The sequence below is a fragment of the Brassica oleracea genome, chromosome C6, assembly GCF_000695525.1.
Source record: "Brassica oleracea var. oleracea cultivar TO1000 chromosome C6, BOL, whole genome shotgun sequence".
Classification (NCBI taxonomy): domain Eukaryota; kingdom Viridiplantae; phylum Streptophyta; class Magnoliopsida; order Brassicales; family Brassicaceae; genus Brassica; species Brassica oleracea.
In genome coordinates, this window is record NC_027753.1 from 32,905,734 (window position 1) to 32,931,108 (window position 25,375).

A 25,375-nucleotide genomic window follows, 5' to 3' on the forward strand; every position below is an offset into this window, starting at 1 on the left:
TATTGTGAAATATTTTCTGATAAATTTAGGGGCCGTATGTAATGAAAACTTTTAGGTATTGTGAAATATTTTCTGATAAATTTAGGGGCCGTATGTAATGAAAACTTTTAGGTATTGTGAAATATTTTCTGATAAATTTAGGGGCCGTATGTAATGAAAACTTTTAGGTATTGTGAAATATTTTCTGATAAATTTAGGGGCCGTATGTAATGAAAACTTTTAGGTATTGTGAAATATTTTCTGATAAATTTAGGGGCCGTATGTAATGAAAACTTTTAGGTATTGTGAAATATTTTCTGATAAATTTGGGGGCCGTTTAGCTATAAAATATCCGAACCTAATCATATATCTATTATATAAAAACTGAATCCCAATAAATTATCCAAACTCCGAATCAAGGTGGAATTAAACCGAATCCGACCCAATAAAAATGAATATCCGAATTAGTCTTTAGTTTTAAGTTCCAACATACTTTCAACATGAATAAACTAATCCAAATTCGAATGGATATCGGAATATACATTTCTAATCCACCTATTACATTCTTAATCTAAGATATCAAGTCAAACACATTATCTCTTTCTTATCTCAACGATACAGTGAGTGAGTGAGTGAGTGAGTGAGTGAGTGAGTAAGAGGCTGGCTCTTACCGCGACTGCGAACTGTTTGGGATCTGTTGTGAAAATTGGAGAACTGTACAAACTGAACATCGAGTGAAAATGGACTGAAACCACTTTGACGAAGAGTGGAGTTGAGAGCTATGATGGGAGATCCGGCTGTGGCAAAGTTAGCGCCGTGGCTGAAGTTTGAACCAACCGAGTCTAGGAACGCGCTTAGATATGGCAATCCAAGACTCTCCGCTGCGCCAAGAAAGGGAGACAAAATCAGTTAAACGCTAAACGGTGGCGTTTCAAGCTTGATAAGAGTACTGTGATTAATAGTTTTACCTATGAAGTCAATGACGAGACGACCGTCACAGTACCTCCCAGCAGGTGAGCCGAAGAAGGACGAGCCGTGAGGAGGACCAGCCTGGCCAAAAGCGGAGGAGAGACCGCCGGTATCAGAGTTAGAGTCGCCGAAGTTGAAGATTGCTGGGAAATGGCATTGAGCCTTGAGGGGAAGCCACCCAAGCCATCAGGGCATCCAAATTAGTGGGGCATATTTAAAAAGAAAAAAATTATTAGATTATTTTGTTAAAATATTATATATTTCGTTATAATAAGATTTGTCAAATTTTTTAAATATATGAATAAATTTATATTTTAGATAATAGTTAAAAACCGGTTTAATTACTTCTTAAAATACACCTAATTCACTTGACTATAGGAGTTTAATAGATGATTTTCAGGGAAAAATGCAAGAAGATCTATATTTCAGCAATAAGTGTTTTTATGTCAATATTTTTTATGAACATATTATGAAATTTGATTTTTTAATGAAAATTTAAGTTATTTTTTATACTGTTCTGTGATTTTGATAAAACATACATGAGGGCATAGTTTTAAATTTTGATTGGGGCAATATAAAAGGTTGGTCCGACGCTGCATCGAGCATGGGCTGATGATAGTGATAGCATAGAGAGAGCAAACAAAGAAGATAGTATTGACTTCATATTGGTAAAGAAGAAGAAGGGATCCTAAGAAAAGTAACGTAGTTTCAAGCATCCAACTCGATCACGAGACTTCATCCTTTAAAAAAAAATAGAGATACAAACAAAAAAGGTATGAAATCGAAGAAAATTATTTAAAAAGAAAAATGAAAAAATAATAGGAGTTACAACCTCTCAATTATAACGGAGAAATCGATTAATAATTTTCTCGTTATAATAGGAGAAAATACCCGAACTCTCTGAATAATTTTCTCTCAACCCGATCCTAAATACCCGTAAGAATTTTTTTTTTCTCTCTCTCACGTTCTTCTTCTTCTTCACTTCTCTATGTGATTTTGATTTTGGGATAAATGTGAGGTAATGGCATGGCTTTGTATTTATAGAGATTATGAGGATTGGTAGGTGCCTACAAGAGTTGACAAAACTCATTTCCATTTATGGCCACCGTCCAAGCCGTGATCACCGTCGAAGCCGTGATCACCGTCCAAGTCGTGATCACCGACCATCATTTTGTAAACGTGTTTTAACAATTATAACATATTGTGTGTGAATAGTTGATGCAAGAGTGTGAATTGCCCAACAAAGTTTTATAAGTCATCATTTATCATACCTGTTTAGTAGCGCGGTTACGGTTAACCGATCCGAACCTGGAATCCAAGCAGATATGGGAATAAACATTTCTTTATTTAGAAACAACTGAATTTTAACACATTCTTTACAATATGATTGGAAACAAAAGAGAAAGTAGAACAGCTAGACAAGAACAAGAAATATAAAGAACATTTTTCTATGTGGTTCTCTGAGCTGTTAACACTATGATTTAGAGTAAAACCCGTCATTGCTAGTGGACAGGTTCTTACACCTTTTAGGAATTGTTTTTTTTTTCATGTGATGTTGTATTATGCATATATCATGAATGTATAGACGTAAAGAGAAAAATCGATAAGTGTATGTGTGTGAGGTGAAAAAAAGGGGTGCAAGTGTGTGCAGTGTGTAAGTTTATATTTCATTAAAGAAACGTACGTATACTATAATATGAAACAAACATGCATCATAATTTGGACCGTCCAAAGATGGCTGAAATAATTAAATAAAAAACAAATCATTCATTGTTTCTAACTTTGTCTCTTATGTTCCTTATCGCCTTTTTTCTTGTTGATACATTTATTAGATTATATATCTTTGATTTTTAATCACGGGACATTTATATATAGGCACGTAGTCACATAAATAAGTACGGACTTTTCATGTGTCGCATAAAATGCGTGATAACTATAGATGAGGAAATCAACGTGAAACACTTGGATGAAAAAGGATCTTTTCTACTTTACTAGATTTTTCTAAAACTATTATTGTATATATGGTGATTGGTGAATGCTGTTGAGAATCTAAGTAACGATCGCACATAATCTCTTTAATATATAAATATTCTGTCAACGCACTCTCGTTAATCAACTTATATCCTCATTTACTCAAAATCTAATTCCATAAAACCCTACATATAACATGCCTCACCGTGTAGCCATATATTCCTCAATTTATATGTATAACAAACGATGCAATATACGAAAGCGGTAGATCCAAGTACGTACCTAGCTCTTCGATTTTGAAACCACACCTCAACTTGCCTTTGACTAAGCTTAAGAAAAGTGGCCAATTCTTGTTTTTGTTTCTGTGATTTCATCATCATCCAACCATAGCATAATCAGCCGACTTGATCATGAAAAAACAACTCTCTTTTTATTCAACATAAACAAAACATATAACGGAACCATAAAACTGTATGATAATATACTTACATGGGTTAAGGTATGGTTTTTTTTATAAGACTATCTTCAAGAAGATGCGATTGGTCTTTGGTTAGACGGAGCTTTTTGCGCCGCCTGCCGCCAGAGCAGCCTTCGTCATCGTTGACATGCGGTGTTGCACCGATCATGATCCACTCACGATCGTTTTTCGTCTTTGGAGTTTGATTTATGTCCAAATCTCTCACCATGTGATTACCTACCAAAACATATGATTTAGATCTTCTTCTTAGAAATAACTATTAAAACTCTACATCATACATATCTAAAGATGATTTTAAGATTAACCGTTGGATCTTACCGGATGAAGGGAGTGAAGGAGATGGAGAGAAGCTTGGAATTGATATTGTTAACTCTAAGGAACTTGAATTAGGTGAGACGGCCATAGAGGAGGATGAGTAAAAGCTGGGATGGATCAATATGATTTGATGAAGAGAAATAGTTTTGTGGAAGAGAAAAGGTAAAGTTGAAGTATTATATGATAATTAATAGAAATGTGAGTGTGTGTGTATGTGTGTGTGTATATATATATATACACACACACATACACACACACTCACATTTCTATTAATTATCATATAATACTTCAACTTTACCTTTTCTCTTCCACAAAACTATTTCTCTTCATCAAATCATATTGATCCATCCCAGCTTTTACTCATCCTCCTCTATGGCCGTCTCACCTAATTCAAGTTCCTTAGAGTTAACAATATCAATTCCAAGCTTCTCTCCATCTCCTTCACTCCCTTCATCCGGTAAGATCCAACGGTTAATCTTAAAATCATCTTTAGATATGTATGATGTAGAGTTTTAATAGTTATTTCTAAGAAGAAGATCTAAATCATATGTTTTGGTAGGTAATCACATGGTGAGAGATTTGGACATAAATCAAACTCCAAAGACGAAAAACGATCGTGAGTGGATCATGATCGGTGCAACACCGCATGTCAACGATGACGAAGGCTGCTCTGGCGGCAGGCGGCGCAAAAAGCTCCGTCTAACCAAAGACCAATCGCATCTTCTTGAAGATAGTCTTATAAAAAAAACCATACCTTAACCCATGTAAGTATATTATCATACAGTTTTATGGTTCCGTTATATGTTTTGTTTATGTTGAATAAAAAGAGAGTTGTTTTTTCATGATCAAGTCGGCTGATTATGCTATGGTTGGATGATGATGAAATCACAGAAACAAAAACAAGAATTGGCCACTTTTCTTAAGCTTAGTCAAAGGCAAGTTGAGGTGTGGTTTCAAAATCGAAGAGCTAGGTACGTACTTGGATCTACCGCTTTCGTATATTGCATCGTTTGTTATACATATAAATTGAGGAATATATGGCTACACGGTGAGGCATGTTATATGTAGGGTTTTATGGAATTAGATTTTGAGTAAATGAGGATATAAGTTGATTAACGAGAGTGCGTTGACAGAATATTTATATATTAAAGAGATTATGTGCGATCGTTACTTAGATTCTCAACAGCATTCACCAATCACCATATATACAATAATAGTTTTAGAAAAATCTAGTAAAGTAGAAAAGATCCTTTTTCATCCAAGTGTTTCACGTTGATTTCCTCATCTATAGTTATCACGCATTTTATGCGTCACATGAAAAGTCCGTACTTATTTATGTGACTACGTGCCTATATATAAATGTCCCGTGATTAAAAATCAAAGATATATAATCTAATAAATGTATCAACAAGAAAAAAGGCGATAAGGAACATAAGAGACAAAGTTAGAAACAATGAATGATTTGTTTTTTATTTAATTATTTCAGCCATCTTTGGACGGTCCAAATTATGATGCATGTTTGTTTCATATTATAGTATACGTACGTTTCTTTAATGAAATATAAACTTACACACTGCACACACTTGCACCCCTTTTTTTCACCTCACACACATACACTTATCGATTTTTCTCTTTACGTCTATACATTCATGATATATGCATAATACAACATCACATGAAAAAAATAGGGTTTAATTACTTCTTAAAACCATACCAACCCGTTGTCGGTTTTTGCTAAAAAGATTGATCGAATCTGCAATTATATAGATAAGAATCTATAATTTAAGATTATGCCACCTAATTAACGCCTAACTGTCCCTCATTTAGTTTTAGTTTGGTATTTTAATAACTTCTCTTGACGTTTGTTAATTTCTCTCACCAATTTCGGCGCAATTCATTTTTGTATACTCTATAGTATTATTCCATTTTTGTATAGCAATAATTTAAATCTGACTCAAAGCCGAAACCTATAGATAAACATAGATCCGATGCTTTGAATTTCTTCATTCATGTGCCTACAAGATTTTAGAATATATTACTTGTTAACTAGAATTTGTCGATATGGAAATATCATTAGTTCACAAAATTGATGACTGACTACAATCAAACGATAGTGTCCATCATCACAATTATTAGACTAGTGTTAGACTATTAGTAACGTCCGGGGACCAAGTTGGTGTCGATTTTGGATGGCTAATATTAGACTATTAGTTAGTCCCAACAGTTTTGGTTGGTGACAATATTTTCTGACGTCGGATTCGGTTCTGAAAGCAACTGATATACATTGCATTTAGGATTTTTGTCAGATTAAACCGAAATAGGATAAAGAAAAATATAGGCGCACTTTATTCACCGGTATGGTTTTCATTTGTTACTGAAATGGTAATTTAGTAGTATTCGATTTTATAATTTGGGGGTTTGGGTAAAGTTTTCATGAAGATAGAGCATGTGATAAGATTATAAATAATCACATTAGGGCAAAGATTCGCTCACGGTGGGGGTCCACGTGGGTATGGAGGGGCACACTGTCTGGTGGGTCAGAGCAAATCCATTCATTAAAACCCTTAATGGATTCTAATGATTAAATTAATTGATTTAAAGGTGATTTGATAAGTTAAGAATCTTAGTTAATAGAATTTTTTTTTCCTCCAATGGAGAACTCCATAAGGGTTCTTAAATATTTTTTTTTAATTTTTTTTAATTAGGATGATTTAAAATAAAAGCATACATAAAATGTTTAATAAAAATTACATAAAACATATTAAAAATACAAACATATTAAGAATTGAAATTGTTGTTGTTTGAACTCGGGAAGAAGTGAATATAAAGAAGTGAGATTATTGTTGTTTGTACTCAGGAGAGAGAGAGAGGATGCAAAAATAAGAAGTGAGATTGTCGTTGTTTGAAGTCGGGAAGAAGTGAATATAAAGAAGTGAGATTGTTGTTGTTTCTATTATGCCAGGAGATACAAGTATCACAACCAACTATGTCTATTATTTTTATCTCGACAAACAAGCCACGAGATACATAACAACAACAACTATTTTTATCTCGACACACAAGTCACGAGATACATATTTCTTGTGTCACAAGTCACGCGACACAGGTCTTGACGACTGATCCAGGAGTGTGGCATTCAGTGAGATGAGTAGATGATTCAGGTGCCTTAGTACACTTCCTTAAGCCCATTGAGATTTCAGCAGATTGATTGCTTGGAATCTGTGAATATATTAGACCAGAGGCGTCAAAAAATTGAACGTGAATCAGTTTAGCAGGAAGTTAAGTAACCATAACTGTTTATTCCATTTTTACCTTCTGCATAGGGTCTGAAACAGATTTATCTTTCTTGTCACTGACTGATTCAGGCTTACTACCGAGAGGATGTGCAAGTTCATCCAGTGATCGTATATTTTGAGAATCACAACGCATCTTGCGAGGATATTGCATATCTTGAACAAGTAGTGATGAACTGCTTGGACGCTTCAGTTCGTTTGCATTTTGATGTGGAGGTGGGCCACCAACAGACCGCACTTCACTGCATAAACCAAACAAGCACAATTTATAAATTCCTCTAAATCTTAGAACAACTTACTCGGACATCAATGGATGTTCATCAACCAACTCCTTGATGATGATAGAAAGAATAAGAAAATCGACACAATGAAAGCATATTACCTACAATACAAGGACAAGAAACCAGTGGCAAAGTCTCTTAGATCTGAATTATCTTTCTGGTTGGCACAAAGCAAACCATCTGTTGCATGTTTTTCAGCCGTAGCAACACCTTTATCCAAGACCTGAGATTCGCTCTGTTTGTTCAAACATTCTTCACCTCCAGCGCTCACAAGTTTAGGCAGGCGCTCCAAATCCAGTTTTTTCGTAAACGCTTCCTACCTTGCCTGAAACACACTGTTGGTAATGTTCTTGTCATCTTCCAGGGAAGCTTTCAAGTAACTATCCAAAGTGCCTTTGTCTCCAGGAGACCTTTCTCCAATCACCTTCACATGTTTCTTGTTCCTCCCAGACTTCGAAATAGAATTTTTATGAACAAAGGCAAAAACTTACACTCGGGATCGAGAGAGAAGACAAAAGGAGACAGACGACGCATGCATCGAGAGAGACGCCGGACCGAGAGAGGCGACGGAGAAGATGGACCGACATCGACAGAGAATACGGCGCGAGTCATCCACTGAGACGACGGCGCAAGAGCGACGACGGACCGAGAGCGACGACGGACAGAGAGACACGACGAGACGAGAGAGAGCTGACAGAGACGACGGAGTAGGCGAGAGAGAAGATCGCGTGAGAGCGACGACGGAGACAACGAGAGAGGATACTTTCTTCGGTTTCATCGCAACCCCAATATAGGAAAGAGAGACAACACATGCTCGGTCCAATAAGGGACTGCCACGTATGCGACTCTAACCACTTCTACAAAGCCCAAATATAGCATCGGTTCTACTAATTTTGGGCCTTTTTGATTTTTTTTTTGAGTTTTGGGTATAGAACCCTATTAGAACCCCTTGATGGAGTTGGTCTTAGGGAACAGTACACAAACCCCAATGGACCCATTCGTTGCCTCTTTAGTGGACCGGTCTAGTTCGGTATGGTTCGGTTTCTGTCCTCAGCCACCTTTTCCCCACTTGTATATACAGAGCACAATACTCTTCTTCATTCATCAGTCATCACCTTCATCATTATCATCCACACGCAGACACAGAGCCGTGTTCACTATGTTACAAGAAAGGCAATTGCTTGAGGCCCTCAACTTTCATCCTATATTCTGGGGTCCCTATTTTAATATTTCATTCAACTTTTTATAATTTTATAGATAAAAAGTTCTAATTAGCTTTGATATATGCAATATTTTTGTTGCTATAAATTTATTTACGGGCACTATCTATATATATATATATATATTTCTTATTATGCTATTATAGAATTTAATATTTTAAACTTATGTTTTCCTAAAGTATTTTTTGTATCAAAATTTTTTTTAGCTCAGGTAGTTTTATTTTCAATAATACATTTTTAAGTTTCCTTTTAGCCTATCTAAATCAACATATATTTAATTAAATATTATTAATCGTGTTAGATAATTTTGAATATTTATATATATGTTTTTACTTTTTGTTTAGAAAACTGAATAGCTTATATAACTTTTAAGAAATTTTATGTTTGATTCTTCATATATATATTTATAAATATTAGATATATGCTTTTGTAGAGTTTTATGTGATAGATGTTTATTACTAAATTGTGGGGAAAATTATTTTCGCCTTAGACCCCTCAACACCTAGGCACGGCACTGCGCAGACACCCTAATTGTTCTCTCTCTCACACATTTCACTTCCAAAGGATCAAGCGAAAATGAAGACGACCAGTTCGAGCGTAGGAGGAACAAAGAGGAAGACTACCTTAAGATGTGGAGCCGAGGAGTGGGAGGAGTGGTTAGAGAGCAAAAGGCTAGACTTTACATCAAAAGGAGGTGTGTCGTCATGCTTCTTTGTTGGCATGACTAATAACAAAAGAAGAAACAAATCAAATCATTTTCATCATCACCATCATTATCGGCTTAAGGAAGACTAACCCAATATTTTGTTCTTTTGTTTGTCTTTTCGGTTGTTGTTGCGGATCTTGCTTATATAACCCTAGAGAATAAGTTTATATGTATTGGCTTTCTATACGGAGCTATGCATGCATTTTTTTGTAGTTTTTTCATCCCAAAGAAGGGATTATCAGATGTAAATTATAGTAGCTCATTTCGATTACCTTTTGTTGCTGTGTTTATTCTTTCTCGTTGATAAAGTTTATTTTCTGAGATCTGGTTGTTAAATAACTACCTTAAGTTATGCCAATTCTAAAAAAAAAGACTACCTTAAGTTCTGACCAATCGGGTTTCGGTTTAGTCCAATCGGGTTTCAGTTTTTCGGGTTTATCAAAATAAGCCCTATTCAGGTTATATGAAAATTCGGTTCGGGATCGGTTCGGATTCTATCGGTTTTAGTAAATATTCAAAGAACCGGTACAATCCGTCGTACTTTCTGGTTCGGGTCCCAATCGGTTCTTCGGTTTAAATGTACCTGATGTATATCTACTTTGTAACCAAAATATAAGTAAAATCGGTTCTTCGATTTTCAAATACTTGATTTGTACTTATTTTATAACAAAAACATAAATAAAACTGGTTCAAAAACAAGAAAAGAACATCAAATGTGATCATTCAAAATCAAGCGAAAGGTAAACATAGTTATTGATCGAAAAAAACAAATAAATGAAAGCATCAAACGAAAACTAAGTTCTCATGAAATTAAAAACATTATTAAATGAAAACAAAACAAAAATTTATAAACTTCAACCGTCAACCGCCACCTTCAACCATTAATATTCATGTACAAGATAATTATTTTTGATGTTCAATATATTTTGGATACATATTAGGAATTGAGATCATGTTTGATATAAGTTTTTTTCGAGAATTCTAAATGTTTCGGGTTCTACCGGGTATCCATTTAGGTTCGGATTCGGTTAGGATAATACCCATAACCCGAAATACCATGAAACAAGATCCATTCGGTATTTATATCGGATTCGAATCGGTTCAGATTCATTTTTATCAGATCGGGTTTGATTCAGGTTTTCGGGTTCGGTTTATTTGCCCAGCCCTAACCCCACACATGTGTGCGGGTTATTATCTAGTTTTTTATTATTTGAATATAAAAATAAAATTTTCCCAGCTTTATATATTTCAATAAATGTTTGACTTTTATCTATTTAATCAGCTTTTGCATGCAATTTGTTATACATATATATATATATATATAACATCTAATATGGACATAAAAGGTATATGTTTTATTTTAAATAAAACGAATTATTTAATTGTTATACTTATATATAAGTTTTAGAAGGTTCTACACAGTAATTATTGATTTATAGTTTTAATATATTTATATATTTACTTAGCATTTTCTTTAAAAAATATTTTATTATTTTATTGAATTATGTCATAATTAAATTTATCTAATTTAAAACTAAAAGCAAAAACAGAGTCATATTTATTAGTTTACCAAAAATAAGAACTGGGTCCATGAAAGAGTATTAAGCTTAGATACCAAATGAGAACGTTCCATCTTACAAACGCTAAACATAGAAATGGAAAGATGAGAACTCAATACTACTGAAGTCAGTTCTGACTCTAGGCTAGTTTAGGAAGTACGAAGATTAGGCTAGTTTAGGAAGTACGAAGATGTGTGTTTCCCTGGGCAAACCAGACTAAAATTTACAAAAACTTGAACGGTTCTATTTTTTCTAAACCCAAAAAATCGAAACCTAGTCGAAAATTGAATGGGTGAAACCTAAAATACTAATTTACAAAACCGAATTAAAAAAAAATTACTCAAATATTTTTCAGTTTTAGGTTAATTTGGGTTTTGTTTTTTATCGTTTTTGTTTTGAACGCAAACCAAATCTGAATTATATTGTAACTAGTATATTACCACGTGCTATGCACGAATCAATTTTTGTTTGCATCTATAAATTATCTCATTTCTCCTAAATTTCAATGCTTTTTTTATGAAACAGATTTTATTCGATTAAAATTATTTCCCTCATATTTTCTGGAGCTGGATAACACACGCATCTAAAATTAGAAATTGCTGCGTCCAAACAAAGAAATTGGAAGCATCAAAACAACTATTGTGATCTTTTAAAAAGAGGATATACATATTTGGAAGCATTTTTCATAAAAAAGTATAGATATATAGGAACACATAGAAATATTATATTTAATCCACTAAAGTTTTATTTGTATTTCTCTACAAAAAAAAAACTTGAAAATGTAATGTACATAGATTTGAAATAATGAAAATAAAACAACAGAATTAAAAATATATGTAAAATATTCAGTTTATATTTAAAAGACTTACCAATAGTTTTGTAAAATCGTTGAATATTCTGATATATTGTGATAATAGTCTATTTGCATCAAAAAAGTTGTTGATACTCTTTCTCTTGGTAGGATGTTAGGTTTTTGTTTTCTCTCCACATCTTATGAAAGATAGATCACATCATTTTTCGGGTACAGTGTTAGGTATTTCTGCAAACTTCCAACGGTTACAAAAACAAAGCAAAGTTTTGAAGAGTAACATAAAAGAGAAATAATAAGAGAATAACTAATGATACCACTTATTTTTAGATTACGTACGTTCTGCTCTTACACTCCGTTTGTTGTAAAGAGCGCTCTTTGTCTTTTTGTAGTTTGAGATTTTTGTTTTGCTTGATTATCTGTTGGCCTAAGTCGTTCTTGTTAATGCCAAATTTGTCTTTAGTCTTCTTCTTTCTCGTTTCTGTTTTTATTCGTTCCAGAAATGTACCTTACAGAAAACTCTTTAAATATTTCATTTTGTAAGTATATTTCAGAATTTTCATATTTGGAAAAAGAGATAACCTGAGGCTGAGTTCTTCGAACGGAAACCTTGCATGTGAGAGAGCGAGGCTTAATATACTGACACTGCTTATTAAAGAGTGAGATCATGAGAGACTGAGTAAGAAAAAAAAATTGTTTGCGTGGAAGATAAAACATTGAATATAAACACATTATTTGTGAATTTGAGTAGTAGAGAAAGTGTGTTTTTCTTTCTTTTTGAGTGTGGATCAATAAGATGGCAAATATAAACGATGGATGAATAACTGGAATCTGGAGATTGATAATTGGTGATCGTGGAGTTGTTGGAGAGAAATGGATGAGAAGTACTTTTTACAGTAAATGTAGGAAACGAACACTAATTTAGTTGTGGAGATCATGCTTGCCATTTTTTTTTTCAATAATGATTTTATTGTTTTAAATATAATTTAAATTTTTAATATATAAATCCATGTGTCAAAATTTGATAGGTAAGGTGACTTATGCTTTAGTATATAAGGGATTTGGTTAAGTTTTGGATTTCATAAAAATAGAAAATTAATCCGAGCTGATCTAATATGAAAAAAGCCATTTCTTAGACTCTAACCACTTTATATGCATTTCGATTGATTACTCTTATTTTTTTTCTTGTTTGAATGAGTAAGAAAAAAACACAAAACTAACAAAAAGAAAAAAAGATTTTCGGTGTATTTGGAAGACTCAAAACCTAAGAGAAGGCCACGAGAAGATCTGGAAGCTGGTGTGGTTTTGGTGGCTTGTAACTCAGATATGTAAGGAGAAGGGGTGTGTGGTGGCGCGTGAAGCAGACTTGGTGTGTGGGTGGCTCAGCGTCCATTCTTGCCCGTGTGAACTTTGGAGACTTCCCCCCGGAGGCGCACCAGAGCTAAGAAGGCGGATGTGTGTTCGTCGGTTTGACTCTTGTGATGTGTGTGCTGACTCTTCTCAATACTGAAAGAATCGTCTATGGTTTAGAAGGAGGAGAGAAGGGTGGTGCTTCACTCTGGCCAAACGAAGCCTCGACGTTCGTCGACGCGAAGACGACCTGTAGAAGAAGCTGTTCCTACGGTTCTCGTAGGCGGAGTGTGGCGAGTCTTGGGCTTTCCCGTGTGGTCTCCGGGAGAGTTTCAAAGGCTTGGTGGTGAACTCGCTTTGGAGCTTGGCATTTGCAGTACCGTTTTATAGCAACATCCGGTAGCTTGGCTCCTTCTTCTGATCTATCGGTCCCCGGCTGGTTGTGGACGGTATCACTGCCTTGACCCGACTTTTATAAGATTGCAAAGCCATAGTCTCTGGCCAGTTGGAACCAACTGAGTGGGATTTGCACCAATAGGTGTTATGGCGGTTGGTCATGAACAACGTTCCAATCTTAAGGCATCAACCGCTCCAAGCCTCACTTGAGTCTCACTCTAGCTTGTTTTTCTTGGTGGTTTAGAGATAGTTTTGTAATCTTGTTTTTTTTTATATAGTGGTAGAATTTAGGTGGTTCAAGAGACGATTTGCTTAAAAGGACTCAAACAAAAGTTATGTTATCGTTTTAAAATCCACATAAATGTTGGAGAATGGATACACACCCAGTTAAATTTCTAAATATGATTGGTCAGCACGCTGCAGGATATAGGATATGACAATGAAAACAAAAGCGGTTAAACACAAGCATAGACAATGAAAACATAGGGGTAATGTCGAAAACATAAGCATAAAAATAATAGGTCTTAGAAACAAGTCTGACAAGGAAGAGCTCGATTAAAGAGTCTCGAGACAAAAGATAAAAAGAGATTAATTACATAGAGGGACAGCGAACACAACCAAGATAAAACAAAAAGCAAAGACCTCCCTCCACAGCTCAGACTAACTTGCTGCTCAATTTAACCTGTAAAATTGTGAAAATCAAACATTCTGTTTTCTGAAAGAATAGGTACTAGTTGTGTATAATGGCAATTCTCAAACTGAATCTTAAAATAAAAGCTTACACATGGGTTTGCTGATGTGAAGAAGAGACAAGTCTTTCATTTTCCTTTCGTGCACAAGAGGATGCTTGACTTGCACAAAGCTTGGACGATAAGAGCAAACAAGTGGGGGACGAGCAGCTTTACGGTGGTGGTGTTCGAGAATGAGAGCTTGTCCGAGGTTGACGGAGGATTTGAAGAAGCCGTCTTGTCCAAACACAAAAGCCGCGTGAGCAGTATCGGTTCCGTATAGTTCAAACAAGACAGCAAATTTGTTTTCCTCATCGACAAAGAAGCTCCCGCCAGAAAGTGAGGAATAGAGCTTAAAACCGTAGCTCGAGAAGGGGCCCGGTTCCATTCGCAAAAATTTGCTCCAGGACGCACGGTTGGGGTCGACAGTAAGGGTAACCCAAATCTCAAAAAAGCCAGATTCATAACCACCAAACAGGACCGCAAGCTGCTCATCATCACCACCTCTAAGGAAGCTTGAGAGGGTTACAAGGTCACCATTGAAACCATCGAAAGAGTCAAAAGGAAGATGCAGGCGCGGTCCAAACCTCTCTTTGGTAAAATCAAAACAGAGTAAGAAAACTTCTTGAACCAGGCCATTACGATAAGCAACAAAGTAGGTGTTTCCCTTGACAGACACGCCTCGCTGATGTGTATCTATCGACCCCTCGGGATTCACCTCCTCAAGGACCCTCCATGAATCAGACCTAATTTCATAGATTTCGTACACCACCTCGATTTTGTTCATGTTTTTAATGAAATTATCCACAAACCTCAGGATTTTGTGGTTGCGCCGCTCGTCGTATCCGATCGCGTGCCTGTCTGTTACGTGGAAACTTTCTCTCGGTCCGATCAACCTTGTTTGACACAGGTAAGGGTTCCACAACAACAGCTTCGAGTTGTCCTTACCCACGCATAACACCAACCCATCGCAGTGATATAGCTTTGATACCTCCAACTCATTGAGCAAATCTACCTCCTTTACCGATACATCAACAAAATCTTCTTGGAACCTCAGAGAGTAGACCTTGCCATTCATCGTCACAAACTGTTGCTGCGGCCCTATTGCTTCTTCTTCTGATGTTATCGGAACCTTCTTCACTATCTTCTCCCCATGATCGCTCATCATCCTTCCAACTCTCGCCGCAATTGGAATATTAGGGTTTTCCTCGATATCTTCTTTATTGCCTTTGTCTATATATACCCAATAATTTTTTTTGCCTAGGTACCGTCTGGGCTCTCAACTGGGCTACGATGTGCCTCGGCTTCGTTTAATTTGAGGCCCGCTATTTTTAGCAATAAAATAAACCCATAAACATACCTTTTTTTTTTTTTTTTTTTTTTTTTTTTTTACGTACTAGTCTTGTTTATTCCGTGATTCCGTTTAAGTTCTATTTTACTTTGATTTTATCTATTTTTAAATGTCTTTCTTATCTTCGTTTTGTTAATCATCCCTTCTATACTAAACCACAAGTCACTTGAACAATCAAATTTTGACATGTGTCATTGTTTTACAATTTAAAAAAAAAAAAATACATTGCATTCCTTTATTTTCAATAAATTATTTTGTAACCGCCAAAAAAGTAAAATTCCATTTTTTCCAACTACCACAATAACACGTTGGATTGGAAGATGGATAATCTTCTGTAGCTTTGTTGGTAAAAGTGCCCCATTAGGTTCCAGTGTTGAGAGTTCAATCAACTCACAAATTATTTTTAGCCTTTTGTCGTAAAAAAAAAGGGATTGGAAGATGAATTTTATAACCCTCAAAAACGGTTTCCTATATAACTAAATCAACTATTTTCTGTATATTTTCCCTCTTCTTCTTAATAGTCTCATATTTTATCGTTTTATTTGAGTTTTGTCTTATATTTTGTAGTTATTTTTTTCAACAAAAAAATTTAGACATTTCGAGTAAGGTACAACAAAAAAATAAACTGTCTAATAACCATATTCATAAATTTTCTCAGGCTTTAATATTAAAGCCTCTTTCAAAAAGATCATCAACACCGCGTTCTAACGTAATGATAATGATTTGAAACTGTTTTGTCTTCTTCTACATTCTTAACCTGATCTTTTCTCTCGCGCATTTTCTTTTGGTCTTCTTCTCCATCGCTTCAGTTTTAAGGCATTCATATTAAATAAGATAAAAATTAAAACTACATAACCAAAAAAGAAGAAGAAAACATATAACAGACTTAGAAAGAGGGATGCTTGGAATGGAGTGCCAGCCAAGGTAAAAGAGTAGATAGCAATATTTTTAAATGTTCATAGCTTTATATTCATCGGTTTTTGGATTGAAATTTTTGACTGTGCAAAATAAAGGACCAAACCTTTCGAGGCTCAAAACTTTGGCTGGAGCGTATTGGATAATTGAAAGGTTTAAAAACCTAGGTCAATGAAACTTAGATGTTGAATTTCTTTTTCATGAATTATTTCTATTCTAACCTTTTAAAACTTTTTCTTTAGATATTGGAAAACTACATATGGTAAAACAAAAACAAAAAGGTAAATGGAAACAAACAATGTCAATAACATATTCACAATGGAATAAATCAATTTTCAATTTGCTAGAACGTGTTTATTAGTTCGAGGTGGTGATAATTCAAAATAGTATTAGACTCTTTTTATTATAAATTCTATACATATTATATTTTTTAAAATTGTAACATATAAAATAATGGCCGTGCGTGTAGCAGAGAAGATTGGATTAAAAAATGTAACATATAAAATAATATCTTGACATATGGAAAATGCTTTTAAAAAATGATTATAAATCTGATTAAAATAATTTTCTCATAAACCCCTAAATTTTAGCAACTTCATCCTAATTTTTCTCAAAATTTGACATACACGTTCAAAATTAATAAGCATCATTTAAACTGTTTTTTTCTCTTATATAAGTTTTTATCTACTGGCTAATTTACTTTGTGCTTTGATCCCTTATTTCTATCATCTCCATTATCAATTTTGATATCTACTACTATTTCCATTTTCAGCAACTCAAAGCTTTTTATTATTTAGCGCATGGATTGATATTTAAAAATCCATTATCGGTAAGATTTTAGATCCGTAATGTGGAATTATGAGAAGATACTGGTACATTGATTTTGAAGAGATTCTATTTTAGATCATTGTAATATAGCTAACTTTGAAACTTCATCTATCTATTGATTTGCGTACAGATCCTGGAAATTATAGTTTGGAGAGGTGCAATGAAGCATAAGCAAAATTAATCTCTTGGAAAGCCCATAACTATAATCACACACACACTGAATTTTCAGTCGAGTCAAGGGGGACAAACAGGACAAGCATCAGGTTTTAGCCTGAAAAAAGAGGATTACCTATTTTCCACTCTTTAATATTTTTCTTTGATTTGTTGATTAATGATTTGTTGAATCAGTTATCTATTTATGTTTCAGTAAGCACAACTGCAACTGAATTCGACCATAAAACTATTGATGGATGTATGATGGAGCTTTTGCATCTCTGAATCCAAAGGTGAATTTACTTTGATCAATATTTTTTGTAACTGGAATTTGATTAATTATTTTTGGACAATTCATTATAGCTTAATAAAAATTAAATAAAAAGTTGTAATTTTTTTTATCTTATAAATTCAACAAACTATCAAAATAAAAATTGTGGGTTAATTAAGTTCAAATGTGTGCTTTATAAAAAGATGTTATGTAAATTAACATAAAATGTCAATGAATTGTTTCAAAATATAATTAAAAGAGAGTAAATTAGATTAAAGTATTTATTATTCAGTAAGAAATCATCAAATAAATTAATCTCTCAAATAAATTATTTTTAACTATATTATATTTATTTTTGAAAATTACAACAATCATGTATCAATTTTATAATAATATGTTATTGTTTTGCCACTTTAACCGATTTGTTTCAATACATACACTTCTAAATTATGTGCCACAGTTCATACTATTTTTTTTAAATGATACTTATTCTGATTGCAAATTATGACAGTGATCAAATATTAAAAAAAAAACAATAAATTAACTCATGCATAGCATGGACAATAATACTAGTAAATAAATAACCTACATACTTATAAAAACCGTCTCATCAAACCCTTGCTTCAAAGCCCGATCCCAAAACAACCTATCTCCAACGTACACAAGATAGAGGTAGCATTTGCGAAAAGAGCGGATCCAGATTTGAAAACGGCTCACAACGCACAAGATGTCCACATTGTTGGGTGGAGCTTTGTTCATAGCCGACGATCTTTTCCCTGAAACACCATTCATTCACACTGGTTGGCATCTCGATGCGCGTTGGGACTTGCAATAAACTTCTTCAGTAGTTTCACGGTACCAAATATATATTGTGTAGGCGTGTAGCTGTGGAACTACTGCCATATTCTTGGTTCAGAGACCACGGTTTTCACTGAGCTCATTAATCAGCCAACATAGCTAGTTACCTTTGTAGTCATCCTATCTTCAATGTATGGAACCAAAATAAGTCGCTTGCAATCTTTAGAGAACCAGTACTTTGCGTCTCTGTCTTAGATCTTTCAACGAGCATAAATAATAGTACATGTGAATCAGTAAGAGTTTGGTCCATAAAAAAGTATTAAGCTTTGATACCAAAGGGGATTGTTCCATCTTACAGATGCTAAGCATAGAATTATAGAAATAGGAAGAAGAGTAATCAATACAACTCAAATCAGTTCTGAATCTAGAGCTAATGTTAGTTTAGGAAATTTGTTTCCCTTGTACACTTGTCACTTGTATACCAAATTAGCTTAACCATGATGAAATAAATAATCTGATAGAACCGAAGGGAAATAGTAAACCGAACCAAGGTCGGTTAAATAAAACAAAAACAGTTAATGGGTCCCAGTGTAACTCCACTTTGATTGCAAAAGCCGAAAGGCATGGATGTATTGGAAGAGTGGCCACCAATAAGGCAATAAATATAGACATTTGGGAAATCTGGAGTCATGCATGCCAACTATAACTTGTTAATTATCGCACAATGCGTGGAGTATATATCTACCATTTGAAAAAAATATAAAAATCTCTAAAGCTAAGAATAAAACTTTATAATCTATAAAAGACTGAGTATGTGTTTAGTTATAGTAATCTTATTGCATTGTATGCATTTTTTCAAAGTGACTATCGTTAAATTTTATTCATTAAAAATATATGTTGATGATAATATGTTTAATAATGAATATGATATTGTAATTGGTCAACAAGGGTCTTTAGCTGATTTCCCTAAAGTTAGCTAGACCTAATAATCTATTTTGTATAAATACTTTGCGAGACTAATTTTTCTCAAAATTTGACATACACGTTCAAAATTAATAAGCATCATTTAAACTGTTTTTTTCTCTTATATAAGTTTTTATCTACTGGCTAATTTACTTTGTGCTTTGATCCCTTATTTCTATCATCTCCATTATCAATTTTGATATCTACTACTATTTCCATTTTCAGCAACTCAAAGCGTCCGGGTTCGGATCGGGTATTTCGGTATAAGGGTATAGAATCCGTTCCGATATTTCTATACTTCGAGTCGGGTTCGGGTATTTTTAGTTCGGATTCGGTTATTTTGGGTCGGGTTCGAAAATTGAGATTTTAAAAGAAAAAAACTATTTTTATTTTATTTTTAGGTTTAAAAATATAGATTTCACTTAACTGATTTTTTTTTTTAATAGATTGAATGATTGATAAATTTGGAGATAACATTTCAAAAATAAATAAACATTAATTTGGCTATTGTTTTGAAATTTTGAGTGTAACTTTTGTCAATACATGAAACAAAAAACTTGATATGCATTTTAATTGAGTGACAAATCCTTTTCTCCGTAATTATATGTAAATTATATGATCTTAAAGTATGTATAAGACAAATATAAATATTTTAAATAAAATGATACATGTAAACAAGAAATATAAGGACAAGTATACATATGTTTGGTTATTTTCAAATATTACCCGTCCGGGTTCATATATCCAATTTCTCCTAAATCAATATATGTTCAGATATTTGCTACTTCAGTTCAGATTTCGGTTCATGTTTTTCGGGTCGGGTTCGGATACGAGTTCGGGTAATATGCCCACTCCTAAACATACCTTTTTTGTACGTAGTAGTCTTGGTTATTCTGTAAACCAAAAATGGTGGGGGAAATAGGCTTTGAACTTTGTTTTCGGAGAGAAATAGCACGGAGTCATACTTCGATGGACATTTGGTGATATATCTTACTTCTCATGGGGGAATAGATAGTCGATCCACTTTGATTTTATCTATTTTTAAATGTCTTTCATATCTTTGTTTTAAATATTTTTTTGTTTAAATATATATATATATATATATATATATATATATATATATTTCTAGTTCTGTTTTTGTTGCAGCTAAATTTTTTTAAATTGAAAAAAAAATCAATCTAATAAACCAATAAATTTATAATTAATTTCTGCGGGAAAGCTCGACTCTCGCTTTTTTGGTGGAAAATACTCGATTTTAGGCGGAAAAAACTCAATTTTACCAGAATTTTTTTTAATTGTTATAGTTTTGACGAGAAATTCGATTTTGTGATTTCAATGGAAATTTTTTTTTTTTTTTACATGATCATATCTTGAATTGTTAAAACATGTAACTTTTTTTATTAAAACTGATATACAAACTTTTGTTATCCTGCATTAAAATTAAACATGCTAACCATGTATATTAACTGTTGGACCTAATTTCGGTCGACTTATTAATGGGCCGCGATCAAGGATATGGACCGCGAAGAGTTAAAGCCCATAGCGAGCTCGAGACAGACTTCGAGGATCCAGAGATCACAGAGCAGTTACGGAGATCGCGGAGTGAACTTGCTATAAAGAGAGGAGAACACACATGAAGAAGGACACATGGAAAACCCTAGAGAAAGATCTACACTCACACATCGACCTTATTTTCACCCAACTTTAGATCCTTTCTTTTATCGATCTCGTTTGTAACATTCGATCTAGTTTAACTCATTGTATTCGGTCTTATTCATCATTAAAGTCCATTTTTGCCTATTGGAATCTGATTACATCGTTGTGTTCTAAAGATATTGTTGCATACATCATTTCTCTTCCTCAGATTGAACTCCCGATCACTATTAAATACTTAGTGTAAATTTTAGGATCTACACTAATCATAGCCACTGATTAAAATAGTGCTGGTTTTATACTATACAAAAAAGGGTTATGCCTTGGTCCTGGATTTATTATCCCTAATGATCCAGATCAAAAGAATTTCGTAACAATAAATTCAAACCAAAACTTTTAATAAAAACTCAAACCATCTTTGTTTAGAAATTATTATTTTCCACTGTTTGTAATCTCTAGATGTTTTATCATTAAATCTAACAGATCTGATCTGCTTAATAGTTTACATGTTTGATATGTAAACTTTTGGTCTTGCATATATATCTGTTAGACCCAAACATTATCTTTGTGCTAGTGTATACAAACAGGATTCACAAAAGACTAACATAAAACCTTATAAATCATCAAATATTATTCTTTTAAATTCACATCTTCAAAATATTTTTTATTATTTGAATATAAAAAGAAAATTTGCACAGCTTTATATATTTCAATAAATGTTTGACTTTCATCTATTTAATCAGCTTTTGCATGCAATTTGATATATATACAACATCTAATATGGACATAAAAGGCATATTTATTTTAAATACAACGAATTATTTAATTGTTATATATAAGTTTTAGAAGGTTCTATACAGTAATTATTGATTTATAATTTTAATATATTTATTATTTACTTAGCATTTTCTTTAAAAATATTTTATTAGTTTATTGAATTATGTCATATTTTAGTTTATCTAATTTAAAACTAAAAACAAAAATAGAGTCATATTTATTAGTTTACCGGAAAATAATTATAAATTTGTAAGTTGTATACAGTGTCTGATATATATATGATGACTTGTTTTGGCGCGTTATATAGAATACTTTCTAATCGCCATCCTCTCTCCGTCGCGTAGTTCAAGGAGCTTTCCTCTGATCATCCTTGAATATCTCTCTCTCCCTCGTCTTCTTCTACCTTTGTAACCGAACATGAACTCATCGTCGTTGAACGTACTTGTTTCTCCTCCTCTTATTTCTACCTCAACACCAACTTTAAAAGCTTTCCATCGACCTAACTTTTCTTCCAAGCCCTCTAAAAGGATCAGTTGCATGCACGATCCCAGCATCAATCTTAACTTCGGTTCGAAATCGAATCCAAAACATGACTTCCCTGTTTCTTTCGCCACGGCTTTCGTCGAAGCTCCCTTGGGAACAACAACAACAACAACAACCTCGGCCGACAAGCTCCACCTCCTCGTATCCGAGTTCCGGTCCTTAACCGAGCCAATCGACCGAGTCAAACGTCTCTTGAGCTACGCGACGGCTCTAGCTCCACTCGACGACTCGGCTCGCGTTCCGGCGAACCGAGTCACCGGATGCACGACTCAGGTATGGCTGGAGATCAAGGTGGACGAGTTAGGTAGGATGAGGTTTAAAGCAGACAGCGATTCAGAGATCTCGAAAGGGTTCTGTTCTTGTCTTATCTGGATCCTCGACGGCGCTAAACCGGAGGAAGTGATGGGCGTGAGAGGCGAGGACTTGTCGGAGATGAACGTTGGGGTTCACGGGAAGGTCCAGTCAAGGGTTAACACGTGGCATAACGTGTTGATGAGTATGCAAAAACGGACCAAGGCTCTTGTTGGTGATGCTGATGTGGTGCACCGAGAAGGAGACAGATCAGCACCGCATCAGCATAATCTTTTGTTTGATTATGTTAATGGGAGAAGTTACGTGGAATCTGCTTCTAAGGTTCATCGTGATTACTCCATCTCGGTGCTTCCTTTGGGTTATGATTTTACGATATGAAATGTTGTTGGTGTGTTTCTTTTAGAATGTTTTTGTAAAGTCTTCTGGAACATAAATTGAAAGTTTGTGTTTCTGTATTTTGCAAATTAATAGTTTTTAGGATAACCAACTTTTAGTTAGTAAGATTATTAACATAAATGGCGATGGGATAATCCTAAAATTAAAACCAGGATTCTCCATCACATCCAAGTCCTACTGTGTGAGAAGACTTTTCGTCGTTGGCAACAACAAAAACTTTTAGTTGTTGGTCAAAGAAACCATAGCAGCAAAGATAAAGATTGCATAAAATAAAAGAGAAACTACTTAGTATCAATGATTGATGAAATCCTCTCCACAGACTATTGAATCGAAAAATAACAAAAGTATCAAGCTTATCCATGGAGCAAGGCATGTTTTTTTTTTTTGTGTTTTAATAAAGTATATTTACTTACAGAGGTGATAACTGATAAGTAAACCATGGATGGTGTTCAGTCGATACCATTTTGAGTCAATAACTGGGACGATCAAACGCTTATGGTCTATCAGATGCTTCTATGATCGACAGGTTTGGTCATTCATCGTTTGCTAGGTAGATCAGTGAATCTTGGCTTCTTCCGTGTTGATGACCAACCAGGTGTTTAACTTTGCAGGTCAATCACTCAATCGATTACCTTTTTTTCTCATCTTGTTCATTTTCCACCAGACTATTTGTGTTCAAACTTAAGCATGATCGAATCATGGGAAACCCTCATCTCATGCAGATTTCCAATGCATGAAAATTGTATAATGTTCAAAATTCCGTGAGTTTCATCTTTTCGTCCGGAAACCTCCAATAACTTGTAAAATCTTCATAAACACTAAAACACCAATATTTAATAGTTTATTCAGTAATTATCTGTAATAGTTTTATTAAAAAAAGTAAAATATAAGTATATCAATTATGATACGCTCAATCTTTAATTGTTTATTATCAAACAAAAATAGTCTAACCAGAAAGCATGAAAAATGTTTGAAAACATGGGAACTCTAAATTTATAGAACGTATGGTGATTCATGACCTGGAGACCACATTGTACAAAACATACACTAAAACAGTCTTGCATCTTTTAATATTGATCCATCATTCGAGCCCCAGACCTAACTCTCCATTATAGTCAATTATCTCTTTAGATCTATTAAGATTTTTGTTTTTTTAATCAAAATGTCACTAAGAATTAAAATGTTGTTTATGTTTCTATATGATGTTTTACATCCTTTGTAGAGTTGATTGGTTTATATAAATTTTTGTTGATAATGATGAAACCTATCTGGCCAAAAATCTTAGTGCATTCTCAATAAGCTCATATCAGTGAGAGCCAAATCATATGAGTCCAGAAAATCATTGAAACAAACTCATTAAAATAAGCAAAGCTTTTCTCTTATTATTGCTTTTGTCACTGCCTGTGACAGGCCATCCTCAACCCGGCTGCAATCTTATCAAATATAAATTTGTTAGCAGCCTGCGTGAAGTGCACACCGTCCCATATCACAGCCTTGTCAGGCTCATCGCACGGCTTCCCAATGTAAATCTCTTTGCCTCTCACAGTCACCTTCTTCCCACATCCAATGTTCTTGTTATAGTTGTACTTCCCTCCATGACCACAACATGCAACCAACGATCTCTTGAACCCGTGACCCTGTGCGTGAACAAACAACTCATGCTTAGCAGAGTAGACATCCACGTAAGTGATGGCGGCTTCGGACAAGGAAGCTCTAAGCTCGATCACAGCTTGTTTCAAGGCGTCATTGAACTGTTGAGCCAAATGGTTCAAGGGAGAGACACATCCGTGTGAATCAAAATCTGATGCTTTAAGGGGAAACCATTCAATCACATACGCTAAACAACCGATAGGTCCTGTGTTGTGAATCCAGAAGTATCTCCCTCCTTGTGCGTAAATATACTATCAACAAAAATAACAAACACTTTTATGATAATCACTTTTAAACAAAAAGCATTGATTGTAACAGAGTATAAAACAGAGAGGCCGACTGTGACAGCATTCTTAAACTGGCTGATGATCTCAGGAACATCGGTGGTTCCAATTTGTTCCACTGTTTTATTAGCGAAGTAAGCAGCGGTGAGATCGTTTTGTCCGATGTCAAAAGTGTACAACGCCTGAGAGAAACTGTCGGCTTCAGGCAGCATCGTCGTATAAACTCCTCCTGTTACATTTTTTGACTAGGTGATCAATAGTATACCACTTTTCCACGTTTTGATAATATGAAAACGATATTTCTTGCCGTTCAAAACGTTCATAAAGTTTTGACGTTTTTGAAATACTATTCCACTGTATTACTTAACACTCCAGAAAAAAAACTTTATTACTTAACACTAGCTTGTTAGCACAAACAAGTTAAAAAA

General features: G+C 34.2%; 3 protein-coding genes, 2 long non-coding RNA genes and 1 pseudogene across 7 annotated transcripts in view; 2 read left to right on the plus strand and 4 right to left on the minus strand.

The window, feature by feature from the left end:
• Positions 1-1,767: 1,767 nt before the first annotated feature.
• On the minus strand, positions 1,768-3,902 carry LOC106299980. 3 transcript variants are annotated; one of them, XR_001261942.1, is made up of 3 exons: positions 3,716-3,902; positions 3,409-3,613; positions 1,768-3,281 (listed from the first exon to the last, which is right to left on the minus strand). It is a non-coding gene; the product is annotated as an uncharacterized LOC106299980 (long non-coding RNA). The 3 variants fall into 3 exon arrangements; XR_001261941.1 differs by having other exon boundaries at positions 1,768-3,322; XR_001261943.1 differs by having other exon boundaries at positions 1,768-2,256; positions 3,202-3,613.
• An 80-nt stretch (positions 3,903-3,982) lies between these two features.
• Positions 3,983-9,432, plus strand: LOC106299978 (annotated as a pseudogene).
• Positions 9,433-11,760: 2,328 nt separating this feature from the next.
• On the minus strand, positions 11,761-12,423 carry LOC106299981. The gene is made up of 2 exons (XR_001261944.1): positions 12,162-12,423; positions 11,761-12,087 (listed from the first exon to the last, which is right to left on the minus strand). It is a non-coding gene; the product is annotated as an uncharacterized LOC106299981 (long non-coding RNA).
• A 1,342-nt stretch (positions 12,424-13,765) lies between these two features.
• LOC106299975 (F-box/kelch-repeat protein At1g24800-like) lies at positions 13,766-15,293 on the minus strand. The gene is made up of 2 exons (XM_013736003.1): positions 14,108-15,293; positions 13,766-14,007 (listed from the first exon to the last, which is right to left on the minus strand). Exons 1-2 carry the CDS (start codon positions 15,219-15,221, stop codon positions 14,003-14,005), a joined length of 1,119 nt encoding a protein of 372 aa, XP_013591457.1. The 5' UTR covers positions 15,222-15,293; the 3' UTR covers positions 13,766-14,002.
• A 6,787-nt stretch (positions 15,294-22,080) lies between these two features.
• Positions 22,081-23,794, plus strand: LOC106299977 (sufE-like protein 2, chloroplastic). The gene is made up of 2 exons (XM_013736005.1): positions 22,081-23,539; positions 23,625-23,794. The coding sequence occupies exon 1, from the start codon at positions 22,180-22,182 to the stop codon at positions 22,993-22,995; it is 816 nt and encodes a 271-aa protein (XP_013591459.1). The 5' UTR covers positions 22,081-22,179; the 3' UTR covers positions 22,996-23,539; positions 23,625-23,794.
• A 486-nt stretch (positions 23,795-24,280) lies between these two features.
• LOC106299976 (alpha-L-fucosidase 3) overlaps positions 24,281-25,375 on the minus strand; it is a 1,908-nt gene continuing 813 nt past the window's right edge. Inside the window, exons 3-4 of the mRNA XM_013736004.1 lie at positions 25,004-25,176; positions 24,281-24,914 (exon numbers count right to left, since the gene is read on the minus strand). Coding sequence (XP_013591458.1) covers positions 24,408-24,914; positions 25,004-25,176 — 680 coding nt within the window. The 3' untranslated portion in view covers positions 24,281-24,407. The remainder of the gene's footprint in view (positions 24,915-25,003; positions 25,177-25,375) is intronic.